The sequence below is a fragment of the Teleopsis dalmanni genome, chromosome 1 (assembly GCF_002237135.1).
Source record: "Teleopsis dalmanni isolate 2A chromosome 1, ASM223713v2, whole genome shotgun sequence".
NCBI lineage: Eukaryota > Metazoa > Arthropoda > Insecta > Diptera > Diopsidae > Teleopsis > Teleopsis dalmanni.
In genome coordinates, this window is record NC_051846.1 from 92996922 (window position 1) to 93008218 (window position 11297).

At 34.8% G+C, this 11297-nt stretch overlaps 1 protein-coding gene across 1 annotated transcript; it reads right to left on the reverse strand.

Annotated features, from left to right (window-relative positions):
* Window positions 1-517: 517 nt before the first annotated feature.
* Window positions 518-1078, reverse strand: LOC119688323. Its single transcript, XM_038103004.1, has one exon. It carries the CDS (start codon window positions 1076-1078, stop codon window positions 518-520), a length of 561 nt encoding a protein of 186 aa, XP_037958932.1.
* Window positions 1079-11297: the final 10219 nt, after the last annotated feature.

Sequence of the window (11297 nt, forward strand, 5' to 3'; positions counted from 1 at the left end):
CGACAATGATAACGTTGCCGAATCGACGGACAAAGCGGGGTCGCTTTGAGATGTCAGGAGGCCGACTGTAAAAACACGAAAAATTAAGATACGAAAATGCAACCATGAGTGTGAAAAAAATAGCAAATCGAGCGTTTGACGTTTAAAAAGAAGTATGGCGAAATACGACGCGTAGAGTGGAGGTTTTTTTGGTTGCTTTGGAGCGAATGAAATAAGATATATATTAAAAACTGCTACTATCAATATAATAAATAAACTAGGTTAAAATCTTAAAAGCTTTGCAAACTGTTTTATTTTACAATAACTTAACACTTGTATCATTCTGAAAACGGATTCTTAACTCCTTAAGACTACCGAAGCGTTCTTTCAGAAGTCCAAAACAATGTTCAATCCTTACACGAAATCTGCTATGGCGTAAGTTAAAAGTTTTACGTTTGGAGTAGTCAAGCTGTTGGGAGTTTGACCGAAACGGAGTTATAAGAGTTTTAAGTAATGGATAAGCAGAATCGCCTGCTAACTATTGTTCCGAAGAAAATAAAGAATTTTCTTGGATGCAGAGAGCGCTTGTACGAAACATGCGAGCATCATGTACACTTCCATAGTGACCAACTGCGACATGTCGAATCTTCAGCTGATAGTCACATACGACTTGTGCTTTTATTGAATACACTATATTTTTTGAAAAATAGGATGTATGGTTAACCACTGGTGGTTCGGCAAGTTTTATTTCAGTACCGTCAATATATCCAATGCAATGTGGAAGCTCATGATAGGTTTTCTCCATTATATCTTGTCGTTCAGATACATCTGGCCACGTTATAAATTTGGTTTGCAGCTCCAATATGGAGCGAAAGACTCTTCGGGTTATCTTATAAATTGTTTCCCCATTTCCAACACCAAATAATGTAGCGACTTTACGAATAGCCGCATTTTCGCCTGATGAACCCAAACGATATAAAACAATAGCAAGTTGAAGATCGAGCGGGAATTGTTGAATTGAATGTGAATTAGTGAACTCCGCGCTAGTGTTTATTAGTGAGAGTATTAAGGAAAATTCGTTCCAATTTACTCTAAGCATCCGACGAAAACGGCCTTCATCAAATTCTTGAAGAATGGTAGATCTCCATTGAATAGATTTTGGTACGGATTAGTGATTTTCGTTTTTTAATGGGCAATTAGGTTCATATAAATCTACACTGATTTCATTACCTATTTCTGAAAATGCTAAGCCAATATTTTGTAAACCAAGACCCATAGCTTTTGCTTGGAAGAAAAGCATTTCAGTTTGAGCCTTATGCAGGAGCTATTGTAAAAACAAATTTGCCTTTAGGAGAACGGGTAGTCTTATCTCTTTTATCTCGAATACAAGACCCGAAAAATCATACGGTAACATTCGATAACTTCTTCACATCATTCAAAGTAATAGCTCTTCTAAATGAAAAAGGCTTTTTTGTAACTGGGACGATACGCGAAAATCGAACTATGGCTGAAAAACTGAGCTACGAGGAATAAATGATGCGGTATACAATGTCGAAAACAATGTATATTTATGTTGATGGAATGACAATTCTGTACTTACAGTAGCATCAAACCCCATCGCAACTCTTCCAATGCAAACTACCAAACGCTATACTAGAAAAGAGAAGAAACTGGCTAATATCAGCATGCCACGGAATATAAATCATTATAATAAAACAATGGGTGGCGTTGATCTCTTTGACAATGCTATAAACAATTACCGAATACGGATTCGAGGGATAAATGGTACTGGCCTCTTATAACTAATGGACTTGATGCAGTGATGGTTAACGCCATTGCGCTATTGCATTTTTCGAAAAAATATTGAAAAAAAGGCAATTATATCACAAGCTGACTTCCGTCAGCATTTTCGATAGCCAAACATGCCAACAGCATCAAGATACGACAATGTTGGTCATACAGTATCCCACACACCTGGCAGACAAAGATGTAGCACCATGCTACAATCAGCAAGCTACAAACGCTAGAAACAACATCCGTAGCGGTCGGATTTATTCCCAAAAATTAAGGACAAAGAAAAGAAAGGAAATTTGTCAAATCTTATTTATAATCAAGGATCAATTGTAATGATTGCAATAGAGCTTATATAGGAACAATCAAACAAAGATTGGCAAAAAGAGTTGGTGAACACAAAAGTACGTGTAAACGCAAAGATGAAGTGAAAAAACACAGCTCTTTCTGAACATTCTCTTTCCAAAGGACATAACTTTAACTTTGATGAAGTAATAATCGTGAAAATTGAAAATAACTATCAAAATGGATTAATGAGTGAAGTTATTCACATCATATTAAACAATGAACAGATGGTAAACTACAAGAGAGACACGGATAATTTTAGCACACTTTACTCTAATTTACTGGATAAATACAAGTTAATCAAAAATAAGAGATAAAACAAAATAAAAGTCAGCTGTTGAGTTTCTTCTTATTGAGTAATAAGAGATAAAAAACAGAACGTTTGTTATTATTATTATTTTTGGCGGAATATTAACATTAAAAAATTTTTTAGTTTTGTCATGGTAGTTATTTATGTCCAAAAAATTGTGATTTAAGTATTAATGTGTGAATTTTAATTGTTTTAATTTTCTATTTTAATTTGTTAATTCAATTTTTATCACTTATGACTATTGTGGAACAAAAAAAATTACTGCATTTTATAAAAAATAAGGTACTTATATTTTGATGTTAGTATTTTATATTTAAATTATTGTTTGTTATTATATAGCACTGATGAAGTTCTTAATAAAGAATGAAATATTTGCCAACATTTTTAAATAAATGCGTTTCATTGTTCAGTTCTGGAAGCTGATAGAAATCTAAATACAAACAAAAAGGAAGCAATTAATAAAGAAGTTGAGGTTGCTAAACTTAGGGACCAGGTGTCCGATGAAAGCATCTCATCGTGCTCTAGCGATGAGATTAACTATATCAGATCTATTCTAAAGACCAAATCAGCACCCGAACACGGAAAAATCAGCAACGAATGCCCACGTAATCTCCCAGAAGACGCAATTCAATGCATCGTTAACATCATCAACTGCATGTTTATTCTTGGCGAGTTCCCAAAGGCGTGGAAGATGGCTTCGATTGCAGTGCTTCCTAAACCGAACAAGAATCCTTTATTCCCACAGAACTGGTGCCCATCAGCCTGCTTCCAACTTTGGGAAACCTGGCAGAACGAGTTATCCTGGCTAGGCCAAAAACAGCGGTAACCCCTAAATATCCTTCCATACGAAGAATTCGGGCTTAGGGACGATCTCTCCACGGAACAACTAGTCAGAATAGCGAATACAAACCGCTCTAAAGCAGGATATAGCTAATGCTACATGTTTGCAGACAAAGTAGGCGTGCTACCAAATCGCACCTTGTATATTTAAGTTTGAATACCAAATTTCGATCAGAGACATGTATGTAGGATAAGTAATAATAGCTCTAAGGTTTTAATTGTTTTGGAGCGCAGGGCAACCCTCGCTGAACTTGACAGCGCGCGAAAGAACAGAGCGAAGAAGTAAATTTTCTTACAGTCAGTGTGTGAGCAGCAGCGATAGCAACAAGACATACAAAGTGGCTGTGTCAAAATAATTCTAAGAGCGCGAGCAGAACCCTATTTCACAATATTGTATAAAATGCAAAGAAAGACCAATGGAAATGAAATAATAAACAAACTATTGTAGTAAAATTAAAATTAATTAGTTAAGCGAAATCAATGTGAAAAATAAATAAACTAAACTAAGTTAAACTTAAGTAAAACCTACATGTATGTGGTAAAATTAAAACTTAACAATTATTTGTTAAGTCTGCACACATGTTTGTTTATGTATATCCGTTATATTTTTTATTGGTTTGAAACCGTCAGATACAAACAAGAGTATTTTCAATTGTAACAGCCTACTACATACAAAAATTACTTTTGAAGCTCCAAGAAAAAAACGGGTAATTCCCCAATGCTCTCGTTGTCAGCGTTATGGTCATACAAACCATTACTGTAAACGAACGCCCCGCTGTGTAAAATGCCCTGGTAATCACTTGACATCAGAGTGTACTCGTAATGTAGTCGACAATGAAGTAAAATGTGTATTATACAACGGAAATCACCCCGCTAATTACAAGGGCTGTGAAGTATACAGGCAGCTTCAACAAAAAGCGTTTCCACCTCTCCGTAGAAAAGAAACCACTAGTCCACCAACGCGCACAGAGTTCGTTCAAGCTGGTCGAACATACTCTAATGTCGTAAGTAACGGCCAAACCATCACTAGTGAACCACAAACAAGATCAGAAAACAATGATATGTCAGAGCTGCAAGTAATGATTAAAACACTAATACAACAAATGAGTACTATGCTAAATATTTTAACAGCGTTCGTCGCTAATACGTCAAAATAATGAGTGCATTTAAAATTGCTTTCTGGAATGCTAATGGGTTAGGTCAACATAGCAGCGAACTACAGACTTTTCTCACTGACAAAAATATTGATATTATGTTAATATCCACTTCAACCAAAGAAGCCGTCTCAGATTTCCGAAGTATTTTATATACGGTGCCAACCACCCATCTGGAAATGCTCGCGGAGGAGCTGCGATAATCATGAAAAGCGATATTGATCACTCTGTGCACAACAAATACGAAAAACCATTTCTTCAGTCAATATCATTAACAGTTAAAAACAATAAAGGTCCAATATGTATAGCCTCTATCTATTGCCCACCAAACCAAAAAATTAAAAGTCATCAGTTTGAGGAATTTTTCCACACGCTTGATCAAACATTTATAGCTGCTGGGGACTTCAATGCAAAGCATACTCACTGGGGCTCCAGACTAATCACACCAAGACGCCGCGAATTGTTTAAGACTATGCAGGCCAACGATTTGCTTGACGCATCAACTGGTGAACCAACTTACTGGCCAACAGACCACAATAAAGTTCCAGATGTGTCGATTTTTGCATATTTAAAGGCATTTCAAGCTCACTATTATCGATTCATTCCAGTTTAGATCTTTCCTCAGACCACTCTTATGGAGTGAAGTTGAACTCTAAAATTTTTGTAAAGAACAAAGAGCCTCGATTATACAACAAAAGTACAGACTGGAGTATTTTCAGAAGCATCATAAATGAAAATTTAACAACCAACATCCCACTCAAAACCGGTACCGATATCGAATCTGCGGTCGAGCAATTTAATACAACCGTACAGAATGCCGCGTGGAACTCAACTAAGCATTTTAATGAATACAAAGAAGAGCACATAGACAGAGGCATAAAGGAACAGTTACTTCAGAAACGTAAATTGCAACGAATTTGGCAAATAATAAAAAATCGTGAAGACAAAAGACGTTTGAATGAAGCGATAAAAAAACTTAAAGAAACCCTAAGGGAGAACAAAAACAAAAATATTGAAACATACCTATCTGAATTGTCTCCCAGTGAAGCAACCGACTATTCATTATGGCGGGCCACTCGCAAGCTGAATGGATCAACGCCACAGATTCCACCACTCAAAATGTATAATGAACAGTGGGCTAGATCCAGAATCGACAAGGCTCAAATTTTCGCAGAGCATCTTCAAGGTGTATTTCAACCACACCCGTGCATAAGTTATGAAGACGACACTGAAATTGAGTCATTCCTGCAAAAACCAAAAAGGCTCCTGGGTACGATTTGATTACTGGCAAAGTGTTGAAAGAGCTTCCAAACATTGGTCTTGTTTTCATCAACCAACTTTTTAATGCTATTATACGTCAAGAATACTATCCAAGTGAATGGAAAGTAGCTCAAATTATCCTGATACCAAAACCAGGTAAACCTTTAGAGTTAGTTACATCTTACCGACCTATAAGCCTACTTCCGGTGCTCTTCAAAGTCTTCGAAAAAATACTCTTAAAGAGTCATAACCAGATCATCCAAAGTCGCTTACTAATTCCTGCTCACCAATTCGGCTTTCGAAACCGCCACTCAACCATTGAACAGATAAATCGTGTTTATCAATATGCAAGAGATGGACTGGAAAGAAAAGAATACTGCACTGCAGCATTTATCGATACAACGCAAACATTTGACAAGGTATGGCACACCGGACTGCTCTACAAATTGAAATTACATCTACCACACAGCTTCTATTTGTTACTTAAGTCCTATATCAATAACCGATATTTCATGGTTAAAATAGAAGACTATAATACGAAAATCTTCCCTATAAAAGCTGGAGTGCCACATGGGAGTGTACTCTCTACACACTGTTCACAGCTGGCTTACCACTTAACCCAACAACATATACCGCAACTTTTGCCGATGACACAGTGATCATGGTTAAAAGCAAAAACCCAACAGTCGCTACTAGTCAGTTGCAAACAAACCTAGATAGCATCCAAGTGTGGCTAAACAAATGGCGCATTAAAGCTAATGAATCCAAATCTGCACAAACCACATTCACTCTTTGCAATGGTTACTGTCCACCAGTCACACTAAATAATAACGTACTACCACAATCCGATCACGTGAAGTATCTAGGTGTTCATCTTGATCGGCTTCTCACCTGGAAACATTATATATTTACGAAACGCAAGCAACTGGATCTAAAAATGCGCTCCATGCATTCGCTTCTTTGCCAAAATTCAAAACTATCACTGAACAATAAAGTACTTTTATATAAAGTTATTTTAAAACCAATATGGACCTACGGTGTCTCGATCTGGGGAACAGCTGCAAAATCTAATATAGCGATATTGCAAAGACTTGAATCAAAAATACTTCTCGTTTATGTGCGGCTGCTCCATTGTATATCCCAAATAGTACTTTACAGCGCGATCTCCACGTCAGCAAAAACTATCGTATAAGTCTATCAAATCACCCGAACCCACTGGCAAACGAGCTACTATCAGATATCAATGATCCACGTCGACTAAGAAGATTTTCTACGTCGGACTTGCCAAGTAGAACCTTAAACACGTGAATCGTAATTGTAAACTCACTGAAATTAAATATTTATAGCCAACTATTTACTCACTATTATTAGTCATCATTATTATTAGTTGTAATTTAATCTTTAGCGGTGTTTACTACTGAGTGTCCCGCACATGTCTACAAATCACTTTTTTTATTTTTATATTCATAAGTAATACTGAATGTTCTTTTACAGATTGTATTTATATAACAATAAATACAAAAAAAAAAAAAAATATATATATCGAAATCTGCAGACACCTCATAATATAACAATTTTGGTGAGCGTCGGACGAGCAAAGATCGCGGAAAAAAATTGAAAAATAATTGAAAATGTGCTAGACATTTATTTTCTTTGAAAGAATGTTGTGGTTACATGCACGATAGGGTGTGAAAAAAACGGTTTGGCCGTTATTAAATAAATATGCAAGTATAGCCTTGGCACTAAGTCTCATGTTACGATGCGGTAGCATAAGACTTTGCAGAAGGCAACGATCCAACAACGCGAGTTACATTCTTATACTTCTTGCATACCTTAGTATGCATTTTATTTATGTTTATATAGACATGCATATTTTCATAAATATCGTATTAACGCGAATATGCATGTTGACCTAAATATTAAGCTGTCTACTATAGCGTTATCTAGGTAATGCTATTGCAAAGACAGCAAGCATCAAATTCGGTACTCAGGTGCAAAAATCTGCTGAGTTAGATATTTTGCATTTCAGGGTTAACTGAATTTGATTATGTTTCTAGACTTAAGGTATTGTTTAAGAAATATTTTTAATTTAGTCTTAAGATTCAATTCAATAAAGAAACATATAACTTAAATTTTGTGTCTTTATTAAATATAATTCGCGAGCGTGGAATGTGCTGACACTACAAAACGCGATCAGCAAACACGCTACTTTTGAAGCTAACGCAAAAGTACAGAAACTTTTGACTGGCAGTTGCTGTTTTTTAACCATCGAACGAAGAACGTTCTTGATCGGAAGCAATAGCGCGATCTTAACGTTTTTAGTATCACTAACACAATAATAAACCTAATCACTCTATTAGAAGAAAATTCGGTAATGAATCACAATTGTGAACACTAAAATATTTAAAAGCAACGAAAACGTTTTGTGTTTAAGACAATTTAAAACAAATATCGTTACTCCAAAATTTGTTCTTCTTCAGCAGCCGTTAATCCACATAAGATTTAACTTCTTCCTCATCTTCCACTTCACTTCGTTTTCCTCCTTTTGAACTGATATAACAAAGAAAGCAGCGGAGGCACAGCAGAGGTATAAGCAAAAACAACATCAGCAAACAACTGCAGCGGAAGTAATCCCAACAACCACTAAGTTGGAAGTAACAACATCAGCAGCAACAGGTCGGCATCAGAAGTTCCGGATCATAGCGAAGCAACGACAGCATTTAGAGTAGAAATTAAATTAAAACTAATAAATAGACAAAGCTGAACCCCAACTCCACGTGTTTTTTTTATATCAACGCCGATAGGGACCACGACAAATTGGCGCAGCCGGTAGGATGCAGGTAAGCACCATTCAAAATTTTTAATTCAATGTTCATCCATAATTTATTTATTAATTTATGAGTTGTTTAAATTAAAGTTTTGTGTTTTCCTCGCATTCTCTTTGAAAACATTTGTGGTAGAAATGCATTTTTTTTGTTGGGAACGTCAACAATGAACAGTGTCAGTTTGTAAATGTTAACATACAGAGTTTTCATACTCGCAAGTACACTGTATCAGTTGACGTTACCCATAGATTCTGAGATGTTTTTTTTTGTGAGTGACTGAGTTTTTGCTATACGTATGTTTTATACATTTTTTTTTCTCTTCCGTTAAAGAATTTATGGAATAATTCTAATTTGGTTATTATATAAATCCAATAACATATAATGTAAAATATGTACTTGGTATTAATATAATTTTTCTATTCAAATAATAAAATAAAATTTTCTCCCCACATTTTAGCAGTGAACCTGAGTAACCTGAGCAAATTTGAAAAAAAAGTGCTATAAACAATTATTAAAGAAGTTTATATATTTTAAAAATTATTTTTTGCTAAACAAATTTTTAAGTAAGTTTTTATATTTAAAAAATTATGTTGTGCATAAAAATATTAAAATGCAGCATTTTAACGAATTAAATTAAAAATAATTTTAGTTTTAAGAATTGAAATGAGAAATTATGTTTTATTCTAAGAAATATGAAATTTTTACATAATGAAATAAATAACATGTTATTAACATGCTATTATCATCATCTCAATTGCTTCAGTTTCAATTACTGTTTTACACTCTGTACTTGCTCCGCTGTTGTTATGAACGCTGTAGAAAATAAATCAAAGTGAAGTATGCATACCTTGTTTCAAAGTGTATAGCAAAGCGCATACTTGCACTTAATACTTGGTGTGCAGATATGTAACATCGTCTATATCATGCTTAAGTAAATGGAAATCAACCGGGATGATAATTCTCGACATAGCCAAAAGTTTTGACAAGGTCTGGCACGATGGCCTAGTAGTCAAAACGGCCCATTTTGGGGTCCCCGGCGGGCTAACTAAAATCATCGGCAGCTTCATTCTTCAGTTCCAAAAGCCGTAAGCAGACAACAATCGGTAAAGAGGTTGGAAGGATCTCGTGGTGCAGTTGTTGAAATAGCAATTGCTATTTGACAGTTTTCTGTGCTACTATTCTGCACATGTCGACACGACACACTTGAATGTGTCATAATATTTCTAAGGATTGATGTGGGTCAACCTTTTTGGTGCCGCCGTATTTAATAGGTAGTCAACCAACAAAAGAAGAGGTGATAAACAACACCAACAACAACAACAACGACAGCTATAATAACAACAGCGAATTAGCTGAGTCAAAAACAATTTTATATTTTATATGTATTTTATTACTATTCTTAGTATTATCTAAAATAAATACCCCTTATAAAAAATATGTTAAAAGACATGTTATTTTCAGCAACAACATACCTTAAATATACAAAAAAAAAATACAAAATATATAAATATATATATTGAAATAAAAATTTCTTTTTATAAATATAAATTATAAATTAAATCATAAAGAAATTTAATTGTTTTGTTTGTGATAAAAGTTACCAAACAGTGTCCAATTTGAACATAATAATGACATAATAATAATAATAATCATATTACTAATCATCTGTTTAAATTTATTTTATTTTATTTCTAATTTTATATTGTTGTCAAAGCGAATTTTCATTCTCATAATGTTAATGACTTGATGTCTTAGCCTTGAACGGTGGGTTAAGGTATCAACATTTATTAAAAACAACAACATTTGTATATCACACGAGCACACTTTGCTCGTCATATGAAACTGCAGATAAGCTATGCATTTGGCATGTGCAATATTTTAATGCAAAACATTATGAGGAATAACAATTCGTTTGTGGAACGTCAGTATTATAATTATTAAAATAAAAATTATGTTTGTAAAGCAAGCTGATATATGGACTTAGTTCAAGGTTAAAAGAAAATAAGTTTATAAGCATATACCACTGGTACTGGTTCAAGTGCCGGATTCCTAAGCAACACTGAATCGATTCAAGTGTCGAGTCAGTTTCAATAACAAACGAGTTATTGAACATTTTTGGTGATCCATCACGTCCAACTTCAACATTCAATCAAACTAGAAGTCGCGACACATCACGTCCAACATCAACATTCAAACTAGAAAACGTGATCTATCAGGTATTGACACTATCATCAACCAAATTCAATCAACAATCAAATTCTAATGACCATGGAGGTGCTTACCAATCAACAGGTGGAGACGCGTAATGAAATCCAGGACATCGTAAAGAACTTCAAGAAAGATGGCAAGGCAAGGAAGATCAAAGCCTACTATAAAGAACGACTGAGGCGTTTAATCTCAGCATGGAAATCGTTCGATGAAGTTGACAACAAAATTCAGAATCTTGATCCTGTTCCAATCGAACACGACTACATAAAAAATGAATATTATCAGGAGATCCTGAATCTTTACTGTACAGTCGACAATTTAAAATGGCCATTAAACAGTTTGATCAAGAAGAAATAGTCGAGATAATGACTGTTCTATCAACATCAAAGGTTGGGCACACAAATGTTCCAGCTATTGCAACAACACATTCCTCAAAAGAGTCAGCCACAACAACACGTCAACCCAAGAATTGAGAACCTATGGAATGAGATTGAAGCTATTAATTTTGAAATTTGGGAATACACCAACAATTCGACTACAGTGGGATATAAAATAGATGAATGCCTTGAAATAGAGGAATTGGTT